Source organism: Culex quinquefasciatus, chromosome 2 (genome assembly GCF_015732765.1).
Source record: "Culex quinquefasciatus strain JHB chromosome 2, VPISU_Cqui_1.0_pri_paternal, whole genome shotgun sequence".
NCBI classification, from domain to species: Eukaryota; Metazoa; Arthropoda; class Insecta; order Diptera; family Culicidae; genus Culex; species Culex quinquefasciatus.
In genome coordinates, this window is record NC_051862.1 from 185284549 (window position 1) to 185298236 (window position 13688).

The 13688-nt window shown below is 46.7% G+C and overlaps 3 protein-coding genes across 4 annotated transcripts; 2 read left to right on the forward strand and 1 right to left on the reverse strand.

Moving 5' to 3' along the window:
• The first annotated feature begins 18 nt into the window (after positions 1-18).
• LOC6031248 lies at positions 19-11424 on the forward strand. 2 transcript variants are annotated; one of them, XM_038252220.1, is made up of 6 exons: positions 19-208; positions 269-442; positions 505-682; positions 740-2515; positions 10709-10968; positions 11025-11424. In XM_038252220.1, the coding sequence occupies exons 1-6, from the start codon at positions 158-160 to the stop codon at positions 11343-11345; spliced, it is 2760 nt and encodes a 919-aa protein (XP_038108148.1). In that variant the 5' UTR covers positions 19-157; the 3' UTR covers positions 11346-11424. The 2 variants fall into 2 exon arrangements, with proteins under 2 accessions (XP_038108148.1, XP_038108149.1); XM_038252221.1 differs by lacking the exons at positions 10709-10968; positions 11025-11424 and adding an exon at positions 7016-7151.
• On the forward strand, positions 8906-10630 carry LOC119766730 (tubulin beta chain-like). The gene is made up of 2 exons (XM_038252222.1): positions 8906-9585; positions 9646-10630. Exons 1-2 carry the CDS (start codon positions 9150-9152, stop codon positions 10545-10547), a joined length of 1338 nt encoding a protein of 445 aa, XP_038108150.1. The 5' UTR covers positions 8906-9149; the 3' UTR covers positions 10548-10630.
• Positions 11413-13457, reverse strand: LOC6031246 (UDP-galactose transporter senju). The gene is made up of 4 exons (XM_001842024.2): positions 12864-13457; positions 12678-12795; positions 12423-12609; positions 11413-12364 (listed from the first exon to the last, which is right to left on the reverse strand). Exons 1-4 carry the CDS (start codon positions 12955-12957, stop codon positions 11624-11626), a joined length of 1140 nt encoding a protein of 379 aa, XP_001842076.2. The 5' UTR covers positions 12958-13457; the 3' UTR covers positions 11413-11623.
• Positions 13458-13688: the final 231 nt, after the last annotated feature.

Here is a 13688-nt window from a genome sequence, read left to right on the forward strand (position 1 = left end):
GCGCGCGCTTTCACCCAAAAACCTTCACACCATTCTTCACAGTAGCTCCTCGCTGGCGCCCAGGCACCGTTCCAAAAACAGAAGTTCCAACAGGTCCTGGTCCTACCTTCCGAGGACGGAATTTTGCAAAAAAAAAATCCGCACTTCCTCAATCAGAATGACCGGCGGACTGTTCGCCAGCTTGGGCAACGAGCAAACACCCGTTGCGGTAAGATTGCCATAGTTTTGGTCGTTTGATGAGATTTTTGAATGCAACTTATTCTCGCAGGATCTGTTCCAAAACTGGCGGACGCTTTACCACGAAAGCCACATCGAGGGAACCCGGCACATCCTGCAGCTTTGCGTTGACATCACCGGCTATTCGTACGCGATCAAGCCCGAGGACGTCGAGATGTCCGGGAGCGACATGCTCAACTTTGTCCAGGAGAATGTCGTTAAATCGGTGGGATCTCTGCTCAAATGTTGATGAGATCGATAGAGGATTAATTGAAATTTCTATTCCAGAACTTCCAAGAAGTGAACGTGTTCAACAAGCCGGCGGTTCTGGAACGTTTGTTCAAACTGCTGGAGATGATGATTGTGCACGACTCACAGGAACTGCTCCAGAACAATTTCTGGCTAAACCGGATGATAATGATGATGGTTGCGTTTAGCGAGGCGGACGATGACGAGTGTAACATGGGTAAATAGATTATTAAGACTGTTTGAATCACATCTATTTATAATAGCTATTTTCAAGTGGGTGGATGTCTGAGTACTTTCCTGCTGGTCCACATTTCCGCTGTCCGGCAGAACGTTCAGAAGGAGCTGGAGAAAACGTACCTGGACAACGATGATTTGATCGATGAAATCGAACGGCGCGAAAGAAACTTGTACAAGTGCTGCAAGAAGCTCATCCGTAATATTGAGATTGTGCACCGATTTACGATCACGCTGCCCACAATCTCCGATCTGTACTGTCGGTTGCTGGTCGCCTATCCAGGTTTCTACGTTGAGAATGGCGTTGGGATGAAGGTGCTCCTGAAGCTGCTGCAATGTCGTCACGCCCGAACGTACGCGCTGGTCGTCAACTGCTTCAAGAGCCTGCTCAATCCGGAAGCTCAGTCCAAGGAGGTAGTCGGAGCAGTGACCACATTTTTCGTCGAATCGGCCCAAGCCTTCTTCGTGCAAGGACTGCTCAATCACAAATCGTACGAGAAGCAAGCGTTGGAAGTCGTTCTCCTCATCCAGAACCAGTTCCAGGGTCGAACCGTGTTCGACAAAGACGTCACCGACAAACTGCGCCAGTTTATGTTCAACGCGGACGACCAGGTGCGAGGATACGCGATCGATTTCCACGTGAGCACCCTTTGCCGGCCGGAAGACGACCAGACCAAGGACGGCGATATTCTGTTGCATATCCTCAAGCTGTACGTTACCTACGAACACTCGATCGAATCGCTCAAGTCCCTCGTAACGTACCTCTGGCAGTTGGACTTTTTCGAGACTTGGGATGTTCTGTTTGATCTGTTGACCGGGGAAGCCGCCCGCGAGGATAACTTCTTCCTGGTGTACTCCCTCGTACTCGTAGTCAACCATTGTCACGGACTACTTATGCAGAGTTTCGAAAGCCAGGAGCAACAACCCGTTGATCGGGACAATTTGCGGCGCCTGGTCAAGTCTTTCATGCGCAGGTACCCGGAAGCGTTACGCAGCTGCATCCGGTACGAGTGCGCTTACTCGGAACTGCTGAAGCCGGCCTCCGCCGAGCATCACCGCAAAATTATGCGCCTCAAGGTTGACGTTCAACCTTACTACGAGGCGCTGTTTGACGTGCTGGAAACGGTCGCCCGAACTGGGACCGACTTCTGCATGTTGGTCGCAAATCTAAAGGTCATTCGCAAGTACGGCGCCGTGATCGTCGATACGGAACAAATTTGGTCCGAACTGATGACCAGCTCCGTGAGCGCATTCATCGAAACTCGCCACAAGATCACCAGTGTAAACGTCGGCAAAGACCCGCTGGTCAAAGAATCCTATTACCAGTGCATGGTTCGTGTGACCGCGATGTTAGAGCTGGACCACGACATCGGCCACACCAACCTGAACACGTTGATGACGATGGCCGTTAACGATTTCAACCTGCTCGAAAAATTCAAGTTCAACCAAATTCAAACCGCCATGTTCTATCGCTTCTACAAAAGCGTCTTCTACACGCTGCTTCACGCCTACCAATCCCCACCGCCAGCGGACAGTGGAATCATCCCGGACCTGCCCCGCTTCACCGGGCAGCGTCTAAAGCGACGCGTGCTAGCACTCCTCCGCGTACTGATCAATCATCTCGGCCAGTACGACGAACCGCTCGAGGTGTGCCTGCACCAGTTCACCACACTGTGCGACATGCTCCTGATGACCCAAACCAGCATCGCCGAGCTGGACATCGCTGAGTTGGCGCACTGCGAGTACAACGTTGAGGCGACCCTGCTCGAACGGATGGCCAAATATCTGCTCAACTATCTGATCTCGAAGGAGTACGGTGAGTCATACGTCATAGGGGTGTTGCGGGTCGCGTGACCCGGTAGAACTTCCACCAGTCAACACACTTGGTGGTGAAATTGTTTGGTGTGGGTTAGGGGGAGAACACTAAAACGCTTTAGTTGAATTTCATGGGCTCTCTTCTTTTGACGAAATCACTTTCCATCAGGTTTGCTGGCTCATCCATCCATCAGCAGCATGTTCTATAATATGTAGTTGGTGCGAGTATTGAATTTTGTTATTTCGTGCCTCAAACGTGAGTGCTAAGCCGGGGCTGTTGTTTGGCAAAGGATAATAAAAATGTCTAGAGTCATGCATGGGATGAGCCAGAGGTATCTATTAATACTTTGGGTTTCCTCGATAAAACGTTAGAAGGCACATTGGGCCATTGTTTGGTTTGGGGCATTTCAAGACTAGCCATGTGGAAGCATGAATTCGGGTTATTATTTTCTGGTGTAAATACAGTTTCAAAAAACTTTCTAAAGTTTTTTAAAAAAAACTATTTTTCTAAATTGGGTACTAAAGTCCTATGTCAATTTTTATGTACAACGGTAAAAAACACGATTAAAAACCATTTCTGATCACTTTTTTTCATTTTAATGCAAAAATTTTTTTTGACAAGACAACATTTTTTCGATGGATCAACTATGGTCCCCTTGGAATGAGCTGTCAAGTAGGAGCTTTTCTGTCAAGAAGGACCGCGAGGTTTATTTTTCAAAATTGATTTAAAAATCCATTTTAAACTCTTTGTGCTCGTACAAAGGGTCATTGTACTCAGAAAAATAAGCTTTATCGCTGTAAACAATAATATCAGCAATCTAAGCTTCATTTTAGGACCCAATTAAATTCCTTTAGCTCTTGTTTTTCAATCAAAGATAGCTTGAAAAATATTTAATATTAGCTTTTTGATGAAATTTTCTCATCATTTTCGATTTTTGACAAAGAACTTTGTCCTAAGGTTTCTATACGTGGTGTCAATCCAAAATTTTCGCGAAGCGAAGACGTTACGTGACGAATTCCCCTCTCGGCAAATTTCCCCTCTTTTTGGTGCACGCTGGTTGGATGAACGAACGTTTCCCAATCAGTCAATCGAGAGACGTGAGATTGATGTATCTAAAATCTCCCCCACTCCACCTCATAATTTTCGGATCGTCGACGAGCCAACAAAACTCGGCTCGGTCGGTCCAGAAAATTCATTCTATTGCTGGACGTCGACGAGAACACATCAGAAGCAGATGGCCTGGTGGCCCGGTAGCAGACGGCCTGGAGGTCTGGGAGCAGATGGCTTGGAGGCAAGGACCAGCTAAGACATGGCAGTCGTGGGAGTCGATCATTGGAACTGGCCACCACCTGGACTTGAGTGGCCGGAGGCCCCAGGGATGTTCCGATGGGGGGGACATTTTCCGGACCGTAAGAGTTGGGGCAATATGGGTATCAAACTTTATGGTTTTTGATACCGGACATGAAATTTGACATTTTGGCAGTAGTGGTCACAATCCGGAGTGGCCGGAGGCCCCGCGGATGTTCCGATGGGGGGACATTTGCCGGACCGTAAGAGTTGGGGCAATATGGGTATCAAACTTTATGGTTTTTGATATTGGACATGAAATTTGACATTTCGGCAGTAGTGGCCACAATCCGGAGTGGCCGGAGGCCCCGGGGATGTTCCGATGGGAGGACATTTGCCGAACCATAAGAGTAGGGGCAATATGGGTATCAAACTTTATGGTTTTTGATACTGGATATGAAATTTGACATTTCGGCAGTAGTGGCCACAATCCGGAGTGGCCGGAGGCTCGGGGATGCTCCGAGGGGGGGACATTTGCCGAACCATAAGAGTAGAGGCAATATGGGTATCAAACTTTATGGTTTTTAATACTGAATATGAAATTTGACATTTCGGCAGTAGTGGCCATAAACCGGAGTGGCCGGAGGCCCGGGGATGCTCCGAGGGGGGGACATTTTCCGAACCATAAGAGTAGGGGCAATATGGGTATCAAACTTTATGATTTTTGATACTGGATATGAAATTTGACATTTTGGCAGTAGTGGCCACAATCCGGAGTGGCCAAGGCCCCGCGGATGTTCCGATGGGGGGACATTTGCCGAACCGTAAGAGTTGGGGCAATATGGGTATCAAACTTTATGGTTTTTGATATTGGACATGAAATTTGACATTTCGGCAGTAGCGGCCACAATCCGGAGTGGCCGGAGGCCCCGCGGATGTTCCGATGGGAGGACATTTGCCGAACCATAAGAGTAGAGGCAATATGGGTATCAAACTTTATGGTTTTTAATACTGAATATGAAATTTGACATTTCGGCAGTAGTGGCCATAAACCGGAGTGGCCGGAGGCCCGGGGATGCTCCGAGGGGGGGGGGGACATTTTCCGAACCATAAGAGTAGGGGCAATATGGGTATCAAACTTTATGATTTTTGATACTGGATATGAAATTTGACATTTTGGCAGTAGTGGCCACAATCCGGAGTGGCCAAGGCCCCGCGGATGTTCCGATGGGGGGACATTTGCCGGACCGTAAGAGTTGGGGCAATATGGGTATCAAACTTTATGGTTTTTGATATTGGACATGAAATTTGACATTTCGGCAGTAGTGGCCACAATCCGGAGTGGCCGGAGGCCCCGGGGATGGTCCGATGGGAGGACATTTGCCGAACCATAAGAGTAGGGGCAATATGGGTATCAAACTTTATGGTTTTTGATACTGGATATGAAATTTGACATTTCGGCAGTAGTGGCCACAATCCGGAGTGGCCGGAGGCCCCGGGGATGTTCCGATGGGAGGACATTTGCCAAACCATAAGAATTGGGGCAATTTGGGTATCAAACTTTCAAAATCAAATCAAATTATTCGCTCTACAGCATTGCCTAGGCGTTCTCGATTGCGAGATTCCTACTCGAAACTAGGTGTCCGAAGGATTGGTTGTTGAGGCAACTGCAAACCTCTTTTTACATCTTAGCTTCCATCCACCCCGGGATTCGAACTGACGACCTTTGGATTGTTAGTCCAACTGTCTACCAGCGACTCCACCGAGGCAGGACCCAGGGAGACGACTCCTACACCTGGATTGAGCTAACGACCTAACCCTCTAGGTTAGACCGGGGCCAACATTTACTTCCCCATCCGACGGAAGGCGTAGTCAGACAAATCTCGTCTCGAAAAATGCCACCGGGACCGTCTGGGATCGAACCCAAGCCGACTGGGTGAGAGGCAACCACGCTAACCCCTACACCACGGTCCCGGGTATCAAACTTTATGATTTTTAATACTGAATATGAAATTTGACATTTCGGCAGTAGTGGCCATAAACCGGAGTGGCTGGAGGCCCGGGGATGTTCCGAGGGGGGGACATTTGCCGAACCATAAGAGTAGGGGCAATATGGGTATCAAACTTTATGATTTTTGATACTGGATATGAAATTTGACATTTCAGCAGCAGTGGCCACAATCCGAAGTGGCCGGAGGCCCCGGGGATGTTCCGATGGGGGGACATTTGCCGGACCGTAAGAATTGGGGCAATATGGGTATCAAACTTTATGGTTTTTGATACCGGACATGAAATTTGACATTTCGGCAGTAGTGGTCACAATCCGGAGTGGCCGGAGGCCCCGCGGATGTTCCGATGGGGGGACATTTTCCGGACCGTAAGAGTTGGGGCAATATGGGTATCAAACTTTATGGTTTTTGATACCGGACATGAAATTTGACATTTTGGCAGTAGTGGTCACAATCCGGAGTGGCCGGAGGCCCCGCGGATGTTCCGATGGGAGGACATTTGCCAAACCATAAGAATTGGGGCAATTTGGGTATCAAACTTTATGATTTTTGATACTAGATATGAAATTTGACATTTCAGCAGAAGTGGCCTCAATCCGAAGTGGCCGGAGGCCCCGGGGATGTTCCGATGGAGGGACATTTGCCGAACCATAAGAGTAGGGGCAATATGGGTATCAAACTTTATGGTAATTATGAATCTAGTGAATCTTGGGAAATTTGGACCAGACAATGTAATCGAAAATTTCAACAACCATCTTGCAAAGTTCTTTGTCATACTGGTCATGTGTAACATAACCACCTGCACCTTTTTTTATTTATTAATCACGACTTTTATTTCAAAAGCATGAAATCATATAAGTTTTGCTTAATCCATTAAAAAAACAAATACATTCCCTATCAAAAGAAAAAATTTGGAATAGATTTGGTGATTGTCAAAGCGTATCAATATTTAAAAACAAATTGCTCTCTTTTTTGAATGAACCCGCTGTTATTGAACACATCCTTAAATCCTTTGATTTTCTTGTTACATAGTAGACTATTTTGTTTTCCAATTTTCTTTTTGTTTTTTTCTCTTTTTCTTTCTTTTTCACTTTTGCTTCCTTCTAAAACTCAGTTTAAAAAGTTAGTTTTCCGACACAATTATCTTTTTTCTATAATTTTGTCTTTATCGCCATAATCTATGCACTTTTTTATATCATTTCAGATTTCTCTTGCCAGGATCAACCAAACTCCTTCATAGGTGGAAACCAATGGAGTTTGACCAGATAATTAAAAGTTAATTGTAAACACTAAAATTTATTGTATATTGTATTAAAACGATGTAGGTTTTTGGTGCTACTGCTTTGGTGGCTTTTCCTACCGAATAAAAAAAATCAATCAAAAAAAAAAAATTAGCACAATTCGTTTTTCCATACAAGTTTGCGCACTGGTCATACAAAATGGGTATGTAAATGTATGGAATTCCGTATTTAAAAAAAAAATGTTTTGATCTTTCGTGTCTTAGAATTTTTCGGAAAAAAAGGTACGCGGGAAAAATCCGATTTTTTTCAACTTTTTATCACAAAAAAAACGCATTTGAAAAAAATCTAATTATTTCAAAGTTTTGAAAGTTTGGTCCAAAGATGAAATGAGGAAAAAACATCTATGCGTTAACTTTTTGAAATGTTATGCATGATTTTTAAATTTTTACACCATTGTTATAAAAACGATCAGATAAAATAAGGGACCATCCATAAACCACGTGGAACTTTATGGGGAGGGGTATGGCGATTGTCCACGCTCCATACAAAAAAGATTTTTTTTGTATGGACAATTGTCCACGGGGGTTCGAGATTACCAAAAAAGTGTCCACGTGGTTTATGGATGGTCCCTAAGGTAATAAAAATTAAAAACAACCAGCGTCGATTAAAATTACTGTCTAACTAGGTTAAACTTAAGGAGGTATCAGACTATGACAAATAGACAAACAAACTCGCACTTTTTCGCAAACAAAGCAAAATGTATCGAGAAATTCAAAGTGAGGGTTTGTGCGTGTAACATGAAGTTAAACTTTTCAAAGTTCCATGTTAAACTTCACAGCAACTTCACAGAAAGTTTAACTCCATGTTGCAGATTTGACAGCTCGATGCAGGTTTGTCCAGAAAGAGAGAAGGAGTAGGAAATTTTCTCAGCATAAAAAATGATAGTTCTTTTTTTTCAAGAAGCAGACGCAAAGTCACTAACACAGCTATTTGGCTCTGACCCACTTCACCAATCTTTGAATCGCACAGAGCTCGTCGTTTGAATTCAACGGAAATTTCAATCACTCAGCCCATGACTGCATTCAAATGATTGCTGTCACCACACTTACCCACACAAGCAAGAAAAAGATAGGAAAAGAGAGAAAAAGTGTCGCGCGACTGTTTGAGTGTTGAGCTCGGCATTCTCTCGTGTCAACTTCGTGTTTATCAAACGATGGTCGCATCAAATTGATGATCATGACACGTGCGTTAGTGAACAATTAACGATCGAAATCATCTATTTCTTTCAGTGACAGGTCCTTTTCATAAAATTGACTAAATCTTTTGTTTTTTTTTTCCTGAAACGGCTATTTTGCATATATTTGTGGTTCATTTACGAAGGCAGTTTTTCTGTTTGGGTAATAATGGTGTAGTCAGATCCTTTCTAGCATTATTTAAAACCAAAAACAAAACAACTCCGCAGTTGTGGCAAGCAAAGTGCATCAAACCAAGCCCTTTTATCAGTTCAATCAGTATGACGTGCTAGTAGAAATACCTAATGCATAATTTCCCACACTCCTTCGCGCTGACCGAGGACCTTAACGTTGCATGACCAAAGAACATGTTTCTAAATGTGCCCACAAGCTTTCGCTGTTGGACGCTCAAAGTTTGCTTTCTAAAACCCGTGTGAACTGCACTTTGTGCGCGCCGCACAAGGTTAGCGAATAAATTTGCTATCTTTGTACCAAACAATTCGCGCGCCACAACATTCTGTCTGCAAATCATAAAGCAATAATTCCAAGCAATGCACGTCATCGTGACCTAAACCATGTGCTAGCGTAGCAGGCGGGCGGCGATGAGGGGAAAGGGTGTTTTTCGTCCTTTCTGTCGTCGACGTCGTGGCGCACATGTTGAGCCAATGCGGTGTGGGCAAAGCAAGCAGCCATGGATCAATCAGAATCGCAGTGTGTCATGAAACGGGGCAGTATCCTTGGTGGCGAGGACGAATTTTCACTTGGATTTTCACCACCGACCAGAGCGGAAGTGTTTTTTTTTTTTTCGGAGCAGCAGCTGTCGGACCTCGGGAAAAAGTTATAGGAAGAACGGAAATTTTTCAAGATGCGTGAAATTTTGCACATTCAAGCGGGCCAGTGCGGCAACCAGATCGGGGCGAAATTTTGGGAGGTAATTTCCGACGAGCACGGAATCGACGCGACCGGAGCGTACTGCGGCGACAGCGATCTGCAGCTGGAGCGGATCAACGTGTACTACAACGAGGCCACCGGCGGAAAGTACGTTCCGCGGGCGATCCTGGTGGATCTGGAGCCGGGCACGATGGACTCGGTGCGAGCTGGCCCGTTTGGGCAGCTGTTCCGGCCGGATAATTTTATCTTTGGCCAGTCGGGCGCCGGCAACAACTGGGCCAAGGGACACTACACGGAGGGGGCCGAGCTGGTCGATTCCGTGCTGGACGTGGTCCGCAAAGAGGCCGAAGGCTGTGACTGCATGCAGGGCTTCCAGCTGACGCACTCGCTCGGGGGAGGAACCGGTTCCGGTGAGTGGCTGAGATTCTTTTTTTCGTCCGTTGCAAATTTTAAATTTTTGTTATCCGTAGGCATGGGAACGCTGCTGATCTCGAAGATTCGCGAAGAGTACCCCGATCGCATCATGAACACGTTTTCGGTTGTTCCATCGCCAAAGGTGTCCGACACGGTGGTTGAGCCGTACAACGCCACGTTGAGCGTCCACCAGCTGGTTGAGAACACGGACGAATCGTACTGCATCGACAACGAGGCCCTGTACGACATCTGCTTCCGGACGCTAAAGTTGACCACGCCGACGTACGGCGATCTGAACCACCTGGTGTCGGCGACCATGTCCGGCGTAACGACCTGTCTGCGCTTCCCCGGTCAGCTGAATGCGGATCTCCGCAAATTGGCCGTCAACATGGTTCCCTTTCCGCGGCTGCACTTTTTCATGACCGGCTTTGCACCGCTAACTTCGCGAGGATCTCAGCAGTACCGTGCCCTGTCCGTCCCCGAGCTCACCCAGCAAATGTTTGACGCGAAGAACATGATGGCCGCGTGCGATCCTCGACACGGACGCTACCTCACGGTGGCCGCCATCTTCCGAGGCCGGATGTCTATGAAGGAGGTGGACGAGCAGATGTTGAACGTGCAGAGCAAAAACTCCAGCTACTTTGTTGAGTGGATTCCGAACAACGTGAAGACGGCCGTTTGCGACATTCCACCTCGGGGTCTCAAGATGTCCTCCACCTTTATCGGCAACTCGACTGCTATCCAGGAGATATTCAAGCGCATCAACGAGCAGTTTACGGCCATGTTCCGGCGAAAGGCTTTCCTGCACTGGTACACGGGCGAGGGCATGGACGAGATGGAGTTTACCGAGGCCGAGAGCAACATGAACGATCTGGTGTCCGAGTATCAACAGTACCAGGAGGCTTCCGCGGACGAGGAGGGAGAGTTCGACGAGGAGGAGGAGGGCGGTGAAGAGTAGGAGTGGTGATTAAATTACCCGTACTTAACGTTGCATCTTACCGTTGAATAATGAAATAAAAATATCATTTTTGTTTTTCCCAATTGTGTTTCTCTCTAAGGGTAATGTCGATCATGATATAATCAAACAACTCTACTCAATTGTCACACATCTCTTCCCAGATGTCCACGAGCTGGCCGAGCAGAAGCAGAAGCAACTGCTCGAAAAGTACATTGCCCTGTACCGGAACCACCGCTCGTTGCCCCGCATCACCGACACGTACCACATGGTGGCCAACTTTTGCTTCCCGACGCTGTTCGAGCCGCAGCTGAAGCGACTCATGGTCGTCCTGTACCGGACCGATCCGGCCCAGTTTTGCGAGGTCATCTCGCAGGCCGCCTTCCAGCTGCTGCTGTTTTACAAGTCGGAACCGAGCGTCAAGGTGAGAAATGATTTAAAATCCGAGACTGTCGTCTAATTGCTCCGTCCTGCTTTCAGAACCTGTTCAAAAAGTTCCAGGCGTTTGCCGAGGCCGAGCTGACGGAGCACGCAGACGAAAGTGCCAGCGTGGTTTCGCGCGTCGTCGAGAAGATTCTGAACTACATGATGGCGGCGGTGATTGGAAATGCGGAGAATGCTCCCGGCGCCAAGAAGATGCTCAAGCTGATCGAACCGATGCTGCCGGCGATGCCGGCTGAGGAGCTGGTCAAGATGGAGCACCTGCTGGTGCGACGGCAGGAGTACGAAACGCTGGAACCGGCCGAGCGCAAGGTAATCGACAAGTTTGTGCGGCACTTGCGGAAGTGCGCGGATGCGTAAGTTTTGCTTCGTTTCAATCGCCAAGACTACACTGATTTTTTTTGTAGCTAAGTTTAAACGCGACTTCACAAGTTAACTAAGTTTACTTTATTGGACATCACCGTTCTCAAAAACAAAATACTTGAATAAATCTGGTAAAAATAGTACATAAATAGTCGATGCGTGGTCGCTCTTGCTTAAATTCGACTGCTTGCAGCCGTTCTCGCTAACCTAAAGGGATGGGGGGAAAACAGTTTTAAGCCACGTTACGGTTAGCCTTTCTTTTGGTGTTTCGCCAGCTAAACGTCCTCCATCTGCAGTTCGACGTCGTCGTCGTTGAGTAGCGCCTTCCGGCTTTCGTCCTTGGCTTTACCCTCACCGCTGGGGACGCCAGGTTTGTTGGCAAGATTGACGACCGGATTCAGCGAGTACAGATAGATCGAGTACGAGACGACGAATATCGCCAGCACGGTGTTCAAATAAATCGGAATCGAGAACAGCAGATAACACAAAATGGCGGTGAACATGAGTTCGAGGGCGCTCGCGAACGTCTTCAGGATCGAGTTCATGTACTTGAGGAAGAAGCTGGTTATGATTCCGATCGCGGCGTTGTTCACCATAATCACGAGCACCTCAAAGCGAAACACCTCGGCCAAATGCTCGCGCGTCACGACGGCGGCCAGCTCGCCGCGGAACATCAGAATAAACAGATTGCACACGATCGAATCCAGGTACATGAAAACGTTCTGCACGTAGATGTTGATGTCCGAGCCCTTGCGCTTCAGCAGGTACTCGTTGTACACGCCGGCCAGACAGGAACAAACCGTCTGCACCAGGATCAATACGGCGCTGAAGCTGAGATCGAAGCCGGAAATGTTTTTACCGTGGAAGGTGCTGCCATCGTCCGACTTTTGCTGCTCTGCCGCGCCCTCCCCGGACGACCCTGGCAGCGTAAAGTTCCACTGCTTCAGCATGCAGCCCAGCGTGAGCAGACAAAGCGAAAACCATTGCTTCCGGCTGAGAGATTTCTTGAAAATTATCTGCAAGAAGAAATGCAATCAATTTCAACCATGATTCTAACTGAACGCCCACAATTACCTGAAACAACACCCCGGTAATGACGACCCGCAGCTGCAGCAGCAGATAGTAGGTGGTGGGATCAAACGTAGATAGATTAACAAACGCGAGATTGTTGTACAAACAGTACAAAAAGGCAGGCACAAAGTACAGCGCCAGCACTTGGCGGCCCTCGACGACTCTCGACACTAGTGAATGGAACGAGTTTCTGCAAAAAGACCAACAAAGTGATTAAAAATTAAACTATCCACAATGTCCAATCAAAAAAACCCTTACTCTCTACAGTAAAGCAAAGTGGAGATGACTAGTTTGAGGATTTCGGTCAGCAGTACCACGAGTACCGTGTTGTAGCTGTAGCTGTTATCGGCCCGCTGGGAAGCGGTTACGAGGATGCCTGCAAACATAAGTTGGGTCATTATCATCACACACCCATGCACAATCATTGGGCTATCGAATACTTACCCTGACTTACAAACAGGGACATGTAAGTTAGGAAGATGATGATGCTCTTTTTGCTGGGGAACAATTCTCCCCAATTTATGCGGGGATTCGTCATGATTTTTCGCCTTTTGCTACAGAAATGCTATTCCGTAATTAATCCTCTTCTTATTGCTTTATTGCTGCGAAATCTACTAAACTCTCAACTCACATTAAACTTATCGCACTAAATGTGAACTAAACTTATGCTGCTGCTGCTGCTGGTGTGATTTAACTCGTTTCGGCGATATCATACTGTGTGATTGCTTTCTTCTTATTTTGTGTCCCTTCTTCAACTCTCCAGAGTGGCCGAAAGTTAATGAGAGTGATGACCTAATGCCACCTCGAATTTCGGTCACTTGACATTCATGCTTAACTACTTATGCTTGATCTCTGCATATCGATTGTTTGTACAATTCACAGAGAGTTTAGCAAACTTCCACTAAAACAAGTACCGAGCTTGATTTAACTCTTGCCCACTGGGATTAGCAGTTTCGTTGCAGCCGAAAACAGTAATGTTTTTGGCCAGCGTATCAAAACAAAACTGCAGTTTTGTGGTGCATCGCCTTCTGCGCACAAAACAGATGCACATACGAAACTGTCAAATTTTCAGGGTTGAAGTCGTCGGTTGAAGCTTTGCAAAGCCGTGGAGGTTATTGAAAAGTGAAGAAAACAGGCCTCTAATAATTGGGTACTAAAGCCCTATGTCAATTTTTATGTACAACGGTATAAAACACGATTAAAAACCATTTCTGATCACTTTTTTTCATTTTAATGCAAAATTTTGTTTTGACAAGACAACATTTTTTC